Source organism: Corvus brachyrhynchos, unplaced genomic scaffold, assembly GCF_000691975.1.
Source record: "Corvus brachyrhynchos isolate BGI_N302 unplaced genomic scaffold, ASM69197v1 scaffold565, whole genome shotgun sequence".
Taxonomy (NCBI): Eukaryota; Metazoa; Chordata; class Aves; order Passeriformes; family Corvidae; genus Corvus; species Corvus brachyrhynchos.
In genome coordinates, this window is record NW_008237911.1 from 519,649 (window position 1) to 540,281 (window position 20,633).

The 20,633-nt window shown below is 41.0% G+C and overlaps 1 protein-coding gene across 1 annotated transcript in view; it reads left to right on the forward strand.

The window, feature by feature from the left end:
• NSUN3 (NOP2/Sun RNA methyltransferase family member 3) overlaps positions 1–20,550 on the forward strand; it is a 23,027-nt gene extending 2,477 nt beyond the window's left edge. The window contains exons 2-7 of the mRNA XM_017733053.1: positions 486–595; positions 1,436–1,779; positions 3,048–3,217; positions 3,730–3,851; positions 12,984–13,217; positions 19,923–20,550. Coding sequence (XP_017588542.1) covers positions 486–595; positions 1,436–1,779; positions 3,048–3,217; positions 3,730–3,851; positions 12,984–13,217; positions 19,923–19,995 — 1,053 coding nt within the window. The 3' untranslated portion in view covers positions 19,996–20,550. The remainder of the gene's footprint in view (positions 1–485; positions 596–1,435; positions 1,780–3,047; positions 3,218–3,729; positions 3,852–12,983; positions 13,218–19,922) is intronic.
• Positions 20,551–20,633: the final 83 nt, after the last annotated feature.

The window sequence follows — 20,633 nt, forward strand, 5'->3', positions numbered from 1 at the left end:
GGAGAGAATTCCGGCCCCACAGCCGCCCCTGGTGCCCGGAGCCCCGTCCCTGCGGTTCTGCCGCCCGCCCGCCGCCGTCTCTGAGCCGCGTTGGGACGGGTCGGCTGCTGCGTGCCCTTAGGGAGGGAAATTCACTGTTTACCTTTGGGGGTTGCTTAGAAACCAAAAGCTTTTTCCCTACCTTTCGTAGGTTAAACTCCATCAGAGCCCCAGGAACCGCTGGATTATCAGCACAGTGGATATGGAGAGGTATTCATTAACAAGCCGAGCAGGCAGGAAGAGTGTACTCTCGCTTAACTCCTTTGCTCTCTGAAATTTTTATTACATTTTGGTCGCATACAGATGCAGTCTTAATATTTAAGCATCTTGATATCACTGATACCAAGTTGATGTAATTAGTAAAATGTCTCTTATTAATTCTAGTGAGAACTAGGGCGGGTTTAATTTGGCTTTACTACTTTTCTTTTTTCTTCCTTTCTCTGAAGCTGGAAAACAAAACAAAAGGGAAACTCCAGAAGCAGATTTGTCAGGTGGTTCTGGATCACTTTGAGAAGCAGTACACGGCAGAACTGGGAGATGCATGGAGCAGTGTCAGGTCTGTGGCTTTGGGGAGATGGGGAGGGAAGGGCAGAGGTAAGGAACTGAATTAGTAATGACACATATGGCAAAAGCTGTCACTTAATTTGGGTCTTGATCACACAGCTGCTAAAGAGCTTCATTATTAAAAAACAAAAAGCATAGATGCATAGCATTAGTTTAATTGAATCAACTTAAAAGCTCTTAGGTTGGTTCAATGTTTTTCTGCTTTAGGCAGTGAATACTCCTGAGGAATATTTTTTGACACTAAATGAAAAATTACTAAGAGGAATTCAGACAGAAATCCATGTAAGAAAGGCCTGAAAGAGCAAACTGAAATACAAACAAGCATGTTTCTATCACATGCCACTGCTGTCTGACTGTCTTCCAGGAATATCTATTGATTTAAGTTTTACTGGCCCAATGTTTGCGGAACATGAAATGTAAAAAAGAACACTTGTAAAAATGGCATTTCAGTGTTGGCTGGAATGAGCATTGCAAAGCCATTGTGTGTGTGATTATTTTTGTTGTTTACAATTAATACTACAGTTACTCTTTGTCTCTAGGGAAGTACTTTGTAGTCAGGAAGAGCATCATGCTTCAACATTTATATCTCCTACGTAAAATAAGAAAAATTGAGAATGTCCTGTTTCAGAAGAAATTGGCGTTTTAAATGCAATGATTAGAAAAAACCAGTGTCTTGGTTTCCTGTTAAAATTATTTTCCTGGGTACTTTTCTAACCAAAATTAGTCATTTCTGATTACACCAGGACCAGCCAATTGTGAGATTGTAAATAAAGGCTTCCTGCACTATTTTATTTGATGAGTAGTTGAATGTCTTCTCCTTTTTGCACCCTAGAGACGTGCTGACCTCGCCGTGGTGCTGGCAGCACGCCCTGCTGCTGAACAGGTTCAGCCGGTGCCCTGGCCTGGAGAGCAGCCTGGCTGAGCAGGGATATCATCCTGCCTTTCCAGCAGCTCTGCCCTACCTCCCAGCAGCCTTCAGGTGTTTCATCAGGCCAGCTCCTGGGAGATTCCCTGCCCAGAAACACCAGCCTGGCAAACTGAAGGAATATTACCTGCTCAATGCTGCCTCGCTGCTGCCCGTGCTGGCCTTGGAGGTGAAGGATGGGGAAGATGTTCTGGATCTCTGTGCTGCACCAGGGGGGAAATCTGTAGCTATTCTGCAGTGTGCCTGTCCAGGTAATGGGGCCAGGTGCTGGTGGAGGAAAAAAAACCCCAACAACAGTTTGTATTCCAAGTAGTTCCATGCTGTTTAATAAGATTTTTATGAAGTCTGTTTGCCTAAAAGAGGATTAAAAATGCAGTCCTTACTTTAACATAGGTTACTGCAGAGTGACAGGCAAAAGTGGGCTTTTTCTGCACTGTTACTTCTCCAGAAGTTACTTAAAGCCATGTCAATTTCTTGGTGCAGGGATGTAAATAATCTGCAATCTTAGAATACTTGTCCCTTTTTTTACTTTTTATTTTGTTCTTTTCCTCTACTGTCTCTTTTGTCAGTGCTGTGCAAATATTACAGGTAAGTTTAAGTGTGCTGATGTAAAACAGAGGATAAGAAATGAAATATGCCAGATCTGGGCAAAAGGAGAAGGTAAGGAATTGGTTGGAGAAGGATTCTGAGATAATCACAGTGTTTAGAAGGCAGCAGCAAGCAGCAGCTTGGACCAGGGAGGTAAAGCAAGCTGGGATTGCTGTTCCCAAGTTTATTTGCTGGCTTGGATAATAATTGTTTTGAACTGTTCACACCATCTTGTGCTCCTGCTGATGAGACCATTACTGTAACCACCTGCACCAGCTGATTACAACTGGCTTTCCCTCCCTCTTCTAGAGGAATGAGGTGATGCTAATGAAGTAAATTAACTAGGAGTTGTCCTTTGAAAAGGTTTAGGGAAAACGAAACAACAAATCAACTTTTCTGTCCTCTGGCTGCTTCTGAAGAGAGCAAACTGTTGCTGAGAATGTAAAATGGGAGGGATTTGATTCTTAATATACCTCAGTGAATGCTAAGGTGTACCTTAAGATACTCAAAACTGATGCTTTATTTATTTAAAAGGCAATTTAATAAAATGAGGCATGCTCTTCATTTAGATGGGGGCTCAAGGAGCCCAGGAAGGCACTCACTCTTTGGAGATGGGTCATGGTTAAAGCTTGTTTTACTGTGGAATTCTATTGCTACAGAAGAATTTGCAAGGAAATATTTGGGGTTTGCTCTGTAGGAGCATGTTGACATTTAATTTGGTTTACAAAAATTCAGTGGTATTCTAAAAAGTGCAGTAACACAGGCACGTAAGGTATAAACTCCATGGTAGTCATGGCAATGCAGTAGAACTTCTGAAATGGGTCTAACTCCTTATAGTTGTAAAAACAAAACAGGAAAAAATCATAAAGACATCTCTTTGGGTGTTTACTTCTTTTTTTTGTTTGTTTGTTTTTTTTCTTAATTTTCTAAGGTCATTTTCACTGTAATGAATATGATGATTTGAGGTCGAGGTGGTTGGAGCAGACAATAGAATCCTTCATCCCAGATGCTTTGATTAACTTGGTAATGGTCTCGAAACTGGATGGTAGAAAGATTGGAGATCTTCAGCCTGAATCTTATGACAAGGTGACATTATTACTGGTAAATTATATTTCCACATTCTGAGTCTTTTTTTTCCTATGCTGCTCTATTTTTCATTTTCTCTTTTTTTTTTTCCTGGCCCCCCACAAAAATACCTGACTTATCAAGGGGAACAGAGTCACGTACAGGATTTGTAGAGTCTCAGGAAATACTTTGTGAAGCCTGTCATGCATTTATTCCTGTGTTGGGTGATGTTACCCTTTAAGCCTTAGGAGTGAATTCTGAAGACTTTGTAGCTGTAATTTTTGCATGATATGTAATTAGGAGGGGGAGGGGAACAGGAGGGAACTACTCAGGTAGAGCTTACTTTGGTAGCACTGATTTCTTACCTCCTGCTAACACCATAAAATCATCTCAAAATAGTAATGGGATTATTTCACCCCTAAAAATGGAAAGTGAAAAGGGTGTTTCTTAATATTGGCAAAAGAAAATTGAATAGATTTTGGCACATGGTGTTCAAAAAGTGACCATCTTTGTTGTGAATTGTCTTACTGATTTTATTAATTTATTAGGTATTGGTTGATGCTCCTTGTTCAAATGACAGAAGTTGGCTCTTCTCTGCTGACCCTCAGCAAGCTGTGCTCAGGCTCATGCAAAGGAAGGAGTTGTCCTCTCTGCAATTCCAGCTCCTAAGGTGAGAAGTGCAAAAAGTTAAAGGAACTTCCTATAATTAATAAGAATTACATGGGGGCAAGATTTGTCATGGTTTAATAAACAAACCCAGGGTTTCTCCTCTGAAAATAATAATAATGTCAGGAATATGTGGTTGTGATGCTGTTTAGAACAATCAGTGGGTCTGAGATGATGTGGAAATCTGTGTGGGTGATTGCAGCAGCAGGGCTTTGGTCCTCTTAACTCACTTAATTCACAGAAATGTCCATTTGCAGGTGACTCACAACAGTCTGGTATGAAATCAAAATATTTTAGGTGGACACAGCTAAAATGGGTTTAGATACATTCCTTATTGACTGTTTGTAGCACAGAAAGGCTCCCAGTCCTGACAGGGTAGAAAAAGTAAAGGAATGTGAAGTTTGGGGGTGAAAGAGAAGATTGTTTATTTTTGAGAACATCCCCCCAGTAATCCAAAGCAAGGCTGTCATGTATAACTGCACAGTTTTTCTCATGGGGGAAAAAAAAGAGTGACTTCTCAATAAAACCTTCTAAACTTGAGTGGTATTTGTGCAGTGACTGTCATGCCTGAAGTCCATCTGTCAAAGCAAATTGAGGGGAAAATAACATATTATAGAAAAGAAAAAGAAACTTTTTATGGAAAGTTCCCACTGCAGTTCAAGACAGTTTTGCATGACTTCCAGTTGAAAAAGGCCTGGCAGAAGCCTGTGATTTATAACAGAAATATGAGGATCTTATTGCTGTAATGCATCATGTCATCCATTTCCTGTGAAGAAATCAATCACATTTAAAACACTGACCTGTTTCAGTTTTCCCTTTTCAATATCTGACATAGAAAATCCAATTTGTGAACCCGTAGCAAAAGGAAGCATACATCATGCAGAGAAATTTTGAGAATTTGCATAAATCATTCCACATTGTAATCCTGGAGAATTCATGACAGCAGAAACCTTGTTTTTTAAAAAAATATACATTCCTGTCAGCCCAAATCAGATTTAATTGAATTATTCCTAAATAGACAGAGAACTTTCTGTTGAAAATATTCTTTACTTCAGCAACAGTAATAAGAATTTGTAAAGACAAAATACCTTTGCTATATAAATTGTAGTAAAAGAATGGTGATTTCCATTTTATTGCTCAGCATAGGTCTGAGTACTTGTGTAGATTGACCAGTCTGTTGTGATGTGCACTGGATTTTTGTTTGCCTTTTAAAATATATTGGAGCCTATGAAATAAGTAGCTACTTTCAAGAGTTAGATATTGTAAGGGTTATTGGTTAAAATACTTGAAGTATAGCTGCCCACTGGCTGGTTATTGTTCTTTTTACCTGATCACTTTAGGATGAATTCCCATTTCTAAAGGCATCTCAGATCCCATGTGAAAGGGGAAAAAGGAAATGATAAAGCAAGATCAGAAAAGGCTGAATGTTTCATGACAAGCGCATTAGAACTAAAATTGTGGGATGCTCCCCTATTCAAGCCTCTGCTTTACGACTAGAGTGCATAATTATAAATAATTTTAAAAATTGGGTTTGAATCCCTTCTCCAGTACTTCCAGTAATATTCAGGAGGGCTGAGCCTCCATGAATCCAGCTGTACTGCTTTTTAAATGAGCCAGCTTATGCAGAGCTCTCTCTGGTTCATTGGTCCAGATCTCCTGGTGCTTTATGCTCCCATGTGTTCCTGACCTTGGTTCCTGTGTCTGTAAACAAAAACAATTGTCAGGCTGAATCCGGCAGGTTTGTGGAGAGTATTGTGAGAAATACATTGAAAGAGCATGGAGTGACACCAGGGGGAATGGCTTCAGACTGAGAGGGAGTGGGTTTAGATGGGATATTAGGATAAAAATTCTTGACTGTGAGGGAGGTGAGGCCCTGGCACAGGATGCCCAGGGAAGCTGTGGCTGCCTCTGGATCCCTGGAAGTGTCCAAGGCCAGGTTGGACAGAGCTTGGAGCAAGCTGGGATAGTGGAAGGTGTCCCTGCCCATGGCAGGGGGTGGGACTGGATGAGCTTTAAGGTCCCTTCTAACCCAAACCATCCTGGGATTCTGTGAAGCACTCTGTGATTTGAAGGTGAAGCTTGAAGGTCCAAACATTATTTCAATTTAGCAGGAGGATTAAGTGTAAGGGTAACGTAAAAATGAGAAGAATAGAACTCCGCTTTGCATTTCATTTTTATTTCTTTCAAGCAACACTCGGCCTAGAATTTGAGATTCTCTCCTTCTTAATTAAGGAAATGCTTCACTTGTAATCTGTTTTTATGGATCTGCTTAGGGGGAAGTGGGAACATCAAAGAGGGAAGTTAAGGAAGGAAAAGTAGGGTTTGCAATACAATGTAATTAATTAAGCACATAGAGGCTTCAAAGAATGAAGATCTGGAAGAAACTGATGCAGCAGTCTTTCTCCTGCAGCCTGCATAAAATCTGAAATGTAAATAAGTGATATAAATGCTGAACAGCAAATGTTCTGAGCAATGAGGGCACCACTGATTTGATGGAAATTGAGATTGTAATGATTGCTCGTACCCAAACCAAAGCATCCCTGCTGAGTGCTCTAATCCAAGAACACACTGCAAATCTTGTTATTATTTGGAGTGTTCATGCAGAAAACAAATTGCAGAGTAAAAAAAAGGAATATTCATTTCCTGATGCTAAATGCTAACACAAAATACAGTGGTTCCCAAAAGCAAATTTACCAATGTTACCAGTTCTCAGAGAGAAATTAGATTTTGGGCTAAGCTTGAATGCCCAATTACGTAGTGGTTAAACTGTTATGGATGTTGTAATTATTCTTAGACTGGTTTCTGCAGCTGAAAGGAGCTTGTGTTAGGGCTCAGCAGAAAAGAAATCCAACAAAATACAATTTAGAAAACTCAGCAAAGGCATTCAGACTGCTGGAACTCTTCTATGCACAACATCTCTGAGTAATTAAGCAGCTCTGTATTTTCACTGAATTGTGGAATTTTCTGCAGGAGAGGAATTGCGTGCTCTTAGTTGGGCTTTTTTGTGGTTGTAGAGTGAAGGCAAAATTGTGCTTACAAATATAAAATCATATATTTAGCATATGTCACCAATGTTCCATTTCTGCTGTGAGGAGTAAATTGTGCGGAGAATTGCTTCATCACACTGTTTTTCAGCTCTTCCCCTGGCATCTTTCCCTTTGCTCCTCTGTAGATGTCCAGTTAATCCTCTTATTGTCCAAAACCATCTCATCAATTAGCTCCACTGGGAATTTTTGAGAATTCCAACTGTTGGACCAACAGATCTGCTGTGGGTTTTGTGGATGATAGGATTGTTTAGCAGCTTTCTGTCTTACAAAAGCTGAATATTTTGTGTGTTTGTGCTGTGCCATTCCCCAAAACACTTTTGGTTCTGTTGGAGATTTTAAATGGTTGGTTGGAATTTCTTCACAAAGAGTGACAGCTGTGGCCACTGCTGTGGCTCCAGGTGTTCCATCAGAGGTGTTAAAGTGTTTCTGTTTTTAAGTGTAGCAGCACCCTGTAAATAACTTATGGATCAAGCCCCTTAGGATGTGTTGCAAAGCCGAGCTTATTGAATGTATAAATAACTATGAATAAACGAATAAGCTGCTCAGCAGTTTTTTGGGATCACATATTTTAATTCAGACACAAATTTTGCTTTAATTCCACCTTCAGTCCTTTCTCTGTGTGTTTCACAAGCTGTGAGGATAACCACTAACCCTGAAGTTGTGTGGCAGGGTTTGTAGTGGGTTTCAAAGGTCTTTCATTCTCCCTTCTGGGATGTCTCATATCCCTGTTTTAACAGGATAAGTATTTCAGAAGTCACCATGCATTGGAGGACAAAGATCAATAATTCTAGCTGAACGTTTGCTCTTTGCTTTAGAATAATTTAGAATTATTTGCTATAGATTTGTTGCTTATCAGGATTTTCAGGACAAATTTTGGCTAGGGTAGAACAGAGGGGTTTTTTTTGGATTTGTGGGTTTTGGTTGTTTAGTTGAGAGGTTTTTGATACCTGTCTCTCCTTTTATTTATGATTCAGTTTAGTGCTGAAAAAAGCAGTTGACTTTCATGATTCTCCTGTTATTCTGAGCTGCAATGTTTCTCCATAGGAGCAAAGTTTACTTAGAGAGGAGCAGAGGGAGTGCTTGAACTACTGTCACTGCCCATCATAAAGTATTAAAAAAAATTGGTATTTTGACACTGCAGGAGTTTCTTTATCATTTTGACCAGGTTTGAAGAAATAAAAGCAAAACCTGTAACATGCAGGTCATATTACCACAAAGTATCTGGACTTCTGTGAGAGGCAAAAGGTAATGTGGATATTTTAAGTCAATAAAAAGAATAGAATTGGCATTTTTTATTCTGATGAGACATTATCTTGCCTATTGAGCAGAAATATGTTGTAGTTGCCAAAAGATGGCACTGTTGAAGTGTTGTTTTAAAATGTGTCATCTTTGCACTTTAATACTGAAAATGGTTGAACGATTAACATAGTTAATTCTGCCCCTTCCCATGGTGTGCAACATAAACCCAAGCACAGGAGGATAGGCTGGAAATGCAGGTGCTACCTATAGTATGAAATATATATTTTTGTGTCTGCCTGTTTTTAAAAGGATCTTTGAGACGCCAAGACTTTTAGAATGAAAAAAGTCATCCTGTTATGTCTCATTTTCTGTAAATGGGAAAAATCCTGTTTAGTTCCTGGCTAACTACATTTTAGTTGCATGTAACAGTTTTTTGGGTTTGGAATTATCGTGTGGCTCTAGCATAACCTTTTGTTCCCTGAGATACTAAACAGTAATGCTGTTTTGTTTTCCCTAATTTAGTAAATATTGAGAATTTTTTAAAGAAGGAGCTTTAAAATAATATATTTCTTTAAAAAGTCTGTTCCAGTACTTCTGTAATAGAGGGAGTTAGGATAGATTAATGTATCTGTTGTACCTCTGACCTCCACAGTACAATATGGACTTGTACCCAGAGACACACCCTGCAAAAATATAAAGTACTTTAAAATTTTTTTTGTTAGTGCTGTAAAACCTTATTTAGAATGAGGAGGGGAGCAATCTGCATGTGTTAATTTGTTTTACAGAACTTGTTGAATGAGATGGACAGAAAGAGGCTCCAGAAAAAGTTTCCAGGACTTCTGATGTGTGTTCTGATGTATCTTCATGTGAAGCATGAAACCTTGCAGTATTAGTGGCTCTAAACATGTAAAATTCATTACAGGAAACATATATACCTGAAATAAAATTATGATACTAAGGATAAGTAGATCTTTATTTCAGCTGGAAGTTTTAGCTCTTTAGTAAACACAAATGTCATATGTACCGCTAAGAGAAAAATAACTGCAGGTTAACTGCCTCTAAATAATGTGGGGGTTTTTTAAACAGGGCATTGTAATGAGAGCAAGGTGAAAAAATGTTTTAGCATCCTGTCAAAGCATTCTAGAATTGAAGCCCATTTTTGAGAGTCACAAAGGAACAAGCACCAAATTCCTTCAGCTGAGCATCGATAATTAAGATTCCCAATGAAAGAGAAATCTTAATTCCTAGATGGTGGAGTTACAGTAGGATTAAGTTTTGCTTCATCTCCAACCTGCCCCTTGGATGAGCTTGTTTCCCTCCAGTGATTTACAGAGGAAGTTTCTTAAATGTATTTGAACAATTCACTGATGAGCAAATCCTCTCATTAATGAATTCTCCGTGATGCTGATGACGAGAGGACCAAACTCCCTGGCTCTGCTTGCCCAGCTCAGTGTCACCCTGTGTGACTTTGAGCCCAGCACTTCCACACTTGGAGTTTTGCAGCTCCCTGCAGGTTTATCAGAAGCCAAGCACGGCTTAATCAGGGCTGGCGGGCATTGACTTTGAGCCCAGGGACTGAAACAACTGTTGCTGCACTTGACAAGATGGATAGATACATTGATTAACCTTGCTGCCTGAAGTCATTCTCCTCAGATATTTTAATTCAGGGTTTAAGTTCAAAATAAAGAGAACTGCCCTGAGCAGGCTGACCTTTCTGGGTCATGGGCCAGTGAAGATTCACAGGCTGAGGTTTAGACATGGGGGTTTTGAGGTGAGATTTTCCAGGTTTTCCTTCAGAGGCCTGTGCTGCTCTTTCCTCTGATGGACTCAGTTGGAGGAGCATGGTGCCCTTGAAAATGTTGTCTGAAGGAGTTGTTGCCTTCTGTATGGGAAGAAAAAGACATTTAGCAAGTGTCCAGGCTTTTAACCCTGTAAAGTGTAGCTACAGCTACTTTTTGGTATATAGCTTTATCTTTTACCTTTCCCACTCTTACATGGTAAAAGAATTTTCTCTCTTCTCTAAATGCTTACTTAGTACCTATCTTAGAAGTAGGAAAGTGGTTGCCATTATCTGCTTCTAGGAGTAAAATTCTCAGGTCTGCTAAAAGTACATCTCAATTGTTACATTAAAGCATTTCCAAGCTCGCTGGCTGCCCTCAGGGCTTGGCACTCGTGCATGCATGGAAAAGGTGTAGCTGGCAGGGGTAGGTCTGTCAAAAATGAGTTGTATAGCTGGATTCTGATAAAAATGTGAAGATCAGCTCGACTTTTTGAGAGCCCGTTTAGATTCAGCTCTGTTCTCTTTGAGTTCTAATGTGAAAGATAAAAGCAAGATCTAATACATGGGAGGAAAAAGGTGCTTTTGAATTTCCCCAAATGGGTGTGAGGCCAAGAGACAGTGGGGTCAAAGAGACATCAGGGTCTCTTGCTGGTTTGTTGTTCATGAGAAGGGAGGGTTGCACAAGCCTGCTTTGCTTTAATTTAGCAGTTAATTCCATATTTCTGGGTGCACTGTGGTTCCTCAGGCCAAGAGCAGCAGCATGAGCCCCACCCTTTTAAATGGGCAGCTGCTGACAAGGAAAGGAGCTGGAGAGAAGGCGGGACAGCTTTTGGGGACAGAAACGCTGCTTTTGGAACCCTCTATGGAGTAAATATGTGTTGGGATGCCAGCATGAATATCTGGAGCCAGGCATTTAAATGCCTGCTGGTAAGTGCAGAATTTTAGAAGATGAGAGCTGGGAGGGATGTCAGGGTTCCCTCTGCTCTCTTTGACTGTCTCAAGGTGGCAGTGTGAATGTTGTTGCTCTACCAAGCTGTGGCAGGAACATTCTCAAACATTTCTGCAGGCTTTGAAAAGCTACTTGGGGTGTGAGATAACCTTGTAGGTTTAATTAATTAATAGGTTTAACTTATTTTCAGAGTATCCTCGAATGAGTGCACTAGGCCCAGTTAAACTGAAAATATTTAGGCTACCTAAGTGCACTGTAGCCTGGTTTTGGCTATGACAGGCTGAATTTGGAATTGCTCCCTCACTAAGGTTATATATGCTCGCTCTCCGTGTTTTTCCTGAAGATTGATGCAACAGAGGCATTTAACACATATTTTTTTCTTAGAGCACCATCACTTGAGAGAGCTCTGTCCTTTTATGCTGAGTAAAATTGGAAAATCATAGACTTCAGTGAAATACGTACTTTGCTTGCTGATTACCTTAACCAAGGCTCATAGAAGAATTGGGCAAGGTAATGTGTGGACTGCCAAGAGAAGTAGATTTGGTATAATACAGGAGTTTTCACCTGGTCTTATCACTGTCTGAAGCAGTCATTTGTCCTGGTGTTCCCATACTATTTTGGGCAGGATTTTCAGAGCAGCTTTGATCTGTGATCAGCTTTGCTCCTGTTTGTGCTGAAGCTTTTCTTCATTGATTCTTTTGCCAAAAAGTCCCAATTCTGTTAAAAGGGTTTATCTTCCCCCCCCCCCCCTTGTATTTTCTTCTTTCCTTTCTTAACTGTTTTTGGTCAGATACCACTCATGGGAAGTCCTCAGCTTTCTGGAGGAATTGCTATTTCCATGGCATTGTCTTTGTTTATCTAGACCTGGAATCAGAATTTCTGCCTTTGGGGACTGCTCACCTCATCTGGTTTGAGGAGATGGTTGTTTCTTTTTCTTTGCTTTTCTTCTTTTTATTTGTCCCAGGATATTTTTTTCCTGGGGGGTGTGAGCACAGTATTGTCAGTAATATCTACAAATCTCTGATTATTCAGTGTCATTTACACCATTCACCTGTTCTGATTTTCTTGTTATTAAACAAAGGGAATCTTACTGAGGGAACAATTATATTTAACGTGATACTTGCCTGTAGTATCTGTTTGAATACCAGCTTACAATTCAGTCTTTGAGCCAAAAATGGCTCAGAAATGTATGATTTAATGGGATTTATCTTCAGACAGTGTTTTAATAGCAAATGAGCCTTTTGTGTAGCTTCCTCTTTTAGAAATGGTGGTGGTGCAAGATTTTTGATTTATCTTCTTACTCCCTTAATTTGCAGCAGTTGAATATGGTTTGCATATCTTATTTCTATCCACTCATAGGTTATATTTATGTGTCTGAATAAGGACTTGGCATATCTGCTGTACTGGGAAATAAGCAGTTTATTTAAACTCAGTTTCAGTGGTAAAGTGATAAAGAAGAACCTCTGTTCCCTCCACCTGCCAGTAGTTGTGAAGCTTTCAGGCTTTAAGCCACTATTTTGCCTTTAGTCAAAATTTGTCAACATGTTAATAAGTGAAGGGTACATAAACAAACAATATATGATCCTTAGGAAAACAGGTTGAAAAGCAGTGGCTCAGTGACACCCCCAAATCCTCTTACCTTGCTAAATAAGTTGCAGAATTAGCAGAAATGTTTCTAAGATTACAGCCCAGTCATGAATTCAGGCCATTACTGCAAGTGTCCATTCTGATACTTGTTCACACAAGCATCTTGCCACGTCTAGCTGGCCCTTCTGATGTGAGGTAGCCCATTTTGTATGCACAGTTGCAGCACTTTCACAGCAGAGCTGAGCACAGCAGTGCTTGATGTATATGCTGAATGGATGCTGCTTTGTACTTGTCACTGGGGTGTAAAAAGTACCTTCAGCTAACTGAGAATACAATAATAAATGAGAAAGCGAAGTCATGTTGTGGGTGGTTTCCTGAACTGTCAGTTATGTACAGTGAAGACGTTTTCATAATGCTATTTTTGTCATATTTATTTATAGTCTGGATTTATAAGTCTACACATTCTCCCTCTACCAGTATGTCCCTTCTGATGTTGATTTTTTCCCCCTTTTCCCTCTCTGTTGTTCTCTGCAGGTCTGCTATCAAAGCCCTGCGTCCCGGTGGGTCCTTGGTCTATTCCACGTGCACCCTGTCCAAGGCAGAAAACAGCGATGTGATCAATCTCATCCTGAACTCCTGCAGGGATGTGATGCCTGTGGATATAAGTGAGCTGGCCAGAGGTGTTTCCCAGGAATTCACTTTCCTCAGTGGAACGCAGCAGCACGAACTGCTGGTTCTCCCAGAGAAGGGGAGAGCGTGGGGTCCCATGTACGTAGCTAAATTAAAGAAAAGGTCCTCCACCTGATGCCTGTTGGTTGTTCATAAGCAGTATGTGATAAATTTATATTGATTTAAATACAGTATGTGCATATGAACATGTCCAAGGCAACTGAATTTTAAGTGTTAATAACAATTCCTGATAAAAAGAAAGGAAGAAATTTAACTTATTTTAACTTAAAGTCCTGAATGTGCCTTCCAGTGTGGGCTTGTGGGCCTCTGAGAAGTCCTTAGGAAGTCAAGGGAGCTTTGTATTGTTTTCAGGGTGGTGCTTTCAAAGGGATTTGGATCCTAGAATAAGAGGCCTAATGTGGTAGAATTTTGCACTGGTTTTGGTATTTTTATTTACTAACTTGGTTAATACAGTATGTTTTTAAATAAAATGGTTTTCAGTGGTCTGAAGTCATGGAAATCCTGCTTTCTCTCTAAACACATCTAGAAATCTGTGTTTCTGTAGGAGCTGATTTGGACGTAGTGTCATCTTAGGTGCTGCAAGCACTGGCAGAACAGGTTTCATATTTGCTAAGTTGTTTACTGGTTAAAAGCTGTCTTTTGTTTACAGATGCAAAGGTCAGCAGGTAGATCAACACCAGTTTTTTTTTATTATTTATTGATAGTCTTCTATTTTTGAGCTTGCAAAAATGAGTTGAAAGAATAATGGTGTGTATATTACAGCCTATGCTTGTCTTGAAGCAAAGTGGAACCCTTTCATCCCCAAGGGTTCTTTCCCAGGTGGAAGGTTATAATCACTGTTTTTAAAAATGTTGTTTTGAAGAACAGATGTAGATGAGTTGCACTTGTGGACATGGGGGTGTGTGACACTGCACATTTTTTAATTTCATAGAATCAGGATGGTTTGCCTTGGAAGGGACCTTGAAAAGCATCCAGTTCCAGCTTTCTTGCTGTGGACAGGGACACCTTCCACTAGACCAGGTTGCAAAGTCCCATCCAACCTTAAACACTGGGGTTGGAGTATCCACACCTTCTCTGGGCAACCTGTTCCAGTGTCTCATTGCCCTCACTGTAAAAAAGAATTTCTTTTTAATATCAAATCCAAATCTGCCTTCCTTCACTTTGAAAACATTTAGTATATTTTATGTGTATGTTACACAGTTTGCCCTCAGAACACTGCTGTACCTTCTGGTGAGGCAAACAAATGCATCAGAGGTTCTGAAACCTCACTCTTTGCTGTGTGAGCTTTCACAAAGTTATCCTTTCCCCTGCTTTGGGATGAAAAATGTTTGTGGTGGCCCTGTAGTATTAAATTATCAGCAGTGTCTCTGAAAACTTGAGAGGCTGTAAAGTTCTTGCAATTTGAGTATGCAGATGATCCTGTGTTCCTGTGAAAAGCATCTGTCCCAGGAACATGAAATGTAATACCCACATTTGGAGTCATGTCAGGCTACTGGATGAAATAACTGTACCTTTGTCAAAATGCTTCCCATCAGTTTCATTTGCCCTGTGGAAATTGAAGTGGAAAGGCAAGAATGTAACTTGCTCAGGGATGGAATTGAAATATGTGCTTGAATTGGATGGGTGAGGAGGACGTGGACTGGATAATCACGGGAAGAACAAAGGGACCCTTGAGCTGAGCTTCTCTCAGCCTCAGCAAATGGGCAAATCTCTGTGAGCTGCATTAGACCTGAACCCTGCAGCAAGGCCCGCTGGTGTGTCTAAAAGCTGCACTGAGTTCTGCATAACCCTTTGCTGATCTCCTGGAGTCCCTTTCCAACTAGTCTAAAAATGCACCAACAACGAAGGTAAAAACAAGACTAATTAATAAGGGATACTTACTTTGGTTTGTACTTGATGACTTCTGTTCCAGAGTGCTGTGGAGTTTTTTGGTTTTTTCTTTTGTTCTAATCAGTTCTGGCTGGTGACAGGAATTTGCTGAGCACGTGTGGAAGGAGAAGGGAAAAGCAGAAAGGACGGAGGCAGGCCTGTAGAGGTGAGGGGCAAAGCTTGCACATGTTGGGAAGTAGTGTCCACCCAAAGGCACTTCTTGAAAAGGCTTCGTGTCCGTTCAGGGATCTCTTGGATACTTCTGACTTATGCTCCCCTTGATTACAAGGCTGCAACATTTTCCCATTTTACACCTTTTTTTTTTTTTTTTTTTTTTTTTTTGCCAGGGAATTGTAATTTAGTTCCTTGTCATGTCCTCCCTCCTCTTTCCTGAGCAATGCTGATGGAGATGGGGAGGAAAACAAGTCAGCCTTTCTATCATAGAGGAAATTGCAGCCCCAAGCAAGATGAGGGCAGGGAAATGACCATTTCTCTTGCATTGGAGAGTCCCAGAGAAATCTTCACGATCTCTAATGAAACTGTCCACAGCTGTATGCATAGCACACACCAGTGCCAGCACCTCAGAGGCCACAGAGAGCTCTGGAGTTCAGCTGCTCTCGTGCTTTTCTGCCATTCCCTTTTCCAGTATATAAAAAGTCACTTCCCTGTTTCAGGGGGGTCAGTGCAATAAGAAACTGGAAAGAAAGCCTTATCTAAAGGCAATTTCAGTATTTACCAAATTTTATCCTTTATTCAGTGGCATCTGACACAGTTCAATTATGGCTTGTCAAAAGCATTCTCCACTGTGGGGTAGAGTGGAAAAACAGATTACACAATGTCTGTGGACTGATGCACCTGACCAGGGGACTAATGAACTCTTGGCTTTCTTAGTAAGAGAAGGTGAAACACATTGTAAGGGGTAAAATGAAAAGATCAGGACTGGTGGGTGAAACATGTGAAATACTGGAGAAGAGACTCTGTGGCTTTTAGCATGGTAGAGCAGCAGTGCTGCAGCCTGTTCAGGAAATGCTCTGTGAGTGGAGAGAGGAGAGAATGGTGGGAGAGCCACAGGTACCTGTGCTGGGCTGGGAGGATCCCCTTACTTCATTTGACTGTCTTAGAAGGACAATTGAGGACAGCAGTCATGAAAACTGTAGTGGGATTGCTTTAAATTTGCAGGGTCTTTAAATTAGCTATAAGCATTTGAATCAAATGTGTCTTCCTGTTTCTTGCCAAACAAATGTCTGTATTGGTAGGTGCTCCTGTCAGAAAAACTGGTTTGGTGGGAGGAAAATTGGAGAATCAGACCTGGCTGGAGTAGAATATGGCTTACTTCTAAGCTGGCATAACTTCATGCAGTATTGGCTATAAATGTTGCAGGGGAAATGGGAACAGCACATCCTGGTAGTCTCTTAACTTCCAGGGAAAAGTGAAACTTGGAGTTCTCAGTTTGCCGAACTTGGATCAGAGCACACGGGGCACAGTCAGTCCCTGGTCACAGCTTTTAGATGTAGCCCCACTACATGATTCCTGACTAAAGATAGGTTTTTATGAGACAGATCACAGCAATCATGAAACGCTTGTCAGAAAATGATTTTTTCCTTTTCTGATCTTCCTGCCTGCATCCTATGACTTGAGGTCAAGGTCTAATGGCCTTGGAAGTTTTGATTTTCTAGTAGTTGTACGTAGTTTTCAACAGAGGCAAGCACCATACAGCTTCCACGCCTCCGTTTCAAAAATGTTCTCTGTGGTACCAGAAGAAAATGCCTGGATCAAAAAGTCACAGCTGCTCTCGAGAGAAAGAGATGGAACATAAAGCTGGGTTTCGTGTCAGCCTTTGTGCTCCACTGAGGAATTTCTGCTCCCTACAGCTGTGTCCAAGGTGGTTCTTCACATCAGTGTTTTGTGTTGCTTCACTCTGAGATGGCCCTTTGCACGGTCACCACTGTATCATGGTGATGTGACCCTTGGTGGCCTCAGAGGAAATAGAAATGGATCTGCTGCCCTAAAGCCATTGGTAATAATCCTATAGTGAGAAGTGCTGCAAATGCTGCAGAACCCTTCCATTAAAGAAGACAGAAGCACTACAAGGCAGCTCAGGAATCCAGATTTGAATGGAGCCAGCACTTCAGCTGGTCAGTGACATTCTCACCTTGTTCTTTCCAAAATGAAGCTTCCCTGACGTAAGGCTTTCATCTTTAATAACCGCAAGCATTTGACCTGACCTCACTTCTGGCAAGGCCAATCAAATAAAGCAGTCAAAATAGAGAAAAGGCTATTTACACACAGTGTCAGAGCAGATCTTACAGCTGTCCACAAGGGGTTTAGGTTTAAGTTGCTGTGTCTCAGTCCCCTGTGCTGCTCTGGGATAATTCTTGTTCAGCAGCATCTGTGTTGGGGGAGGGCCCTGACACGATTACTGCTGATTCTCCCTGTCTCCAGTCACTTCTTTTGCTGCTGGGAAGAGCCTTAGAGTCACATATCTTCAGTGAGAATCCATGAATAACTTTCAAACCACCTTTTGATGTAATTTGGCAAAACTTCTCTCTCAGAATAGGTGTTCTTGTAGCATCTTAACCTGCTTGAGGTCCCTTGAGGTGAAGGTGCCTCAAAACATAGCACATCTTTTAGATCTATTTTTTCCTCTTTAATGTACTGGGTCCTTATTAAACACCCTGCCCTAAAAAATAGAGGGGACTGGCACTCTCTGCCCTAACCAAAAGAGGGTAAAGCCCAGAAGTATGGTAAGGCAGTAGGGAGAGGGTGGGCAAGGTGCAAATGAAAGTAACAACAGAATGGTGGCTTCCTTTTTTAATAATTTCAGCCTCATTGAGAACCATCTCACCACTAACAAATGAGCAACTCCTCCTGCCTGCATTTCGATGTGGTGGGCCATGAAAAGCAGGGGAGAATGTAACTGATAAAGTTCTGAAGTTCTCAAAAAGTATTTTCTAATTGTCCCAAAGTGGAATAAAGTGCTAAGAGGAAATTCAGAAATATATATATATATATGTAAATATATTTAGAAGGTTGTTTTGCTTTGTTGATTTACTCTAGGAAAAATCTATCTTGTCTGCATGTGTGATTAAGTAGCTGATGGAATAATTCTTTACAGGGAGGAAAACATGCCAGGACATTTGAGAGGTGTAAAACCAGGCTGCAGAGAGGATTAGGAAAGGTACAAGGAGGAGTAATTTTGCGTTGGCAGGAAGTAGACTTAATAGTACTTTTTTTATCTGTAATTTTTATGATTCTGTGGCTAACCAGGGAAATGTTTAATGTTCCTTGTACAGCGAGTGAAGGTAGAAGAAGGCAAATTGACATCCCCAGTACTGTTATAATTCATTCCATTACTTCAACAGGGCTTTTATATTGTCACGCCCATAAAGCGCCAGTGTGCACGCTCGGAGCCAATCCATCTTTATATACTGCTGCTGATCCCATTGAAGGCAATGGCAAAACTCCCATCAATTTTAATGGCAGTGGGATATGGCCCATTTTGTAGATATACAATGTATATTTCCTGCACACACAATTTTTCGTGTATAACGTGCCCCTCATCCGAGGTCCAGGGAGTGTTTTATAAAGTGGCGAAGTCACAGCCATTGATGTAGTCTCCAGCTGGTGAGATAATGTGATCTGTCTTCAAAACAGGATGTAAGAGTTGACATTTATCCATCTATTTTTTTAATTTATTATGGGCACAGGATGCACACAGAACGTCTCCATGTGTAGAGTACTGCCTTTGAAAAATTTGCCCAGATAAATTGTAGGAGGTAACTGTGTTAGAAATAGATGCTGCACTTGCAAGGTTAACATTATGCTACAGCACTTAAAAACTAGAAAGCATCAAAGAAAATTGAAGGCAGTATGGATCAGTGGGTTAGTACATAACACAGCAGTCTGCAGCACCAGAGGCTCAGAAAGGTCCCTTTTGAAAAGCAGCTGTTTGGATAGCAACTCACACAATCAGTGAGGTACAAACAAACGAAAAATTAATTGGATGAATGTTTTAACTCATGCTCTAATTGGGAAATAATTTGAACAGAGGTAAGGTGATTGTTTCCTGCAGAACCCACCATACTTGACCCTCTTTAAAGAAAATGCACTATGTATGAGCCATATTTTAGTGGCTGTAAACCTTGTTGGTTATGCATTTAAAGATCTGGATTCACAGCAGCTTTCAACATGTGCGTAGTGGAAATGGAATTACCTGCCAGGCTGCTGCTTTCACTCAGGAAGCTGCTTTTCCTCACCATGATGTATGCTGGAGAGCAGTATATTCCCAGTTTAGTGCAGGAGCAGGGTTTGCAGAAGACTCAAACGGGAAGTTTGCAGTGTAACTAAAACCTCTAGGATGTCGTTGTGAGCTCTGTGCTAGTGGAGAGTAAATAATTCAGTGGGCTGATGGATCACTGAGCCTTGCTGTACAACGCTCAGTGCTCTCTGCACTCACAGCTCCTGCAATTGGGTTATGCAAAGACTTATGAACTCTTTGTTTAGCTGGGTGTACACAGGAATATATCCAGCTTTTGTTGAAGCACCCGTGCCTCAGGCAGTGCCATGACATTGAAGAGTCCCTCGTTCTGAAGGTGTTAAGTGGCTGTGCTGCGTGGGGGTGCCACAGCGAATGAACAGACAAATGCCACCGTGCTGAAGGACAGCAGCATCGTCTCAATATACAAGCAGCCCTCTTGTATCCAGTCCCTTACAGCACTCTTGGAAAACAGCACTGATCTGAGACATGTGAATTAACTGGTTTTAGTTGGCTGGTTTTCACCATCTTGATATTTTCAGGTTTGTTTGTGTTGTTTTTTTAAATATGTAAGTAGCAGGGGTTTTGCCTTTTTTGTTTGTTTGTTTGTTTGTTTTTATATTGCTTGGGAGGGCTTGTTTGTTTGTTTTTAATTACAGATCCAAAACTGACCTGAACTGCCAGGCTGGGATTTATATTCTTCTGTGGTTCTCAGGAGGATGCGGACCTTGAATCCAAGTGCTGAAAGCAGTTTCAGGTGGAGCCGTGTCCCAAGTGCTCAGCTGTGCACCACAGCACCATTCCTGGTACAGCACCTGTAAACCAGCACTGGGGCTTTGTGGAGGGGCTCAGGGGGGTCAGAGGTCAGTTCCTGGTTCCTTCTTCTGTTGATTTTCTTTGGCAATCTGCCTCTACTGTGATTTTTAAGAGCACTTAGTGTAGGCCTAAGTGCTATCAAAAATCCAATATTCCCATTGACTCTGAAAACAGAGTTCAGACTTACTGAAGCACATTTGCTGTTTGCCCTCAAAGTCTCCAGGACTTCATCTGTCTTCTGATAATTATGCACACTTGTGAGTCATACAGATCTTGGAGCAGCAAAAGCCACACTTGGCCCAGTAGCATTTGCTAACTTCCACAGAATCGTGGAATCATTGAAGGTGGAAAAGACCTCCAAGGTCATGGATTCCAAACTTTGACTGAATATTGACTAAACCATAGCACTGAGTGCCACATCCAGTCATTTCTTGGACACTTTCAGGGAGGGTGACTCCACCACTTCCCTGAACAATCTGTTCCAGTGCTTGACAACCCTCACAGTGAAAAAATTCTTCCTGATGTCCACCCTGAGCCTCCCCTGCTGCAATTCA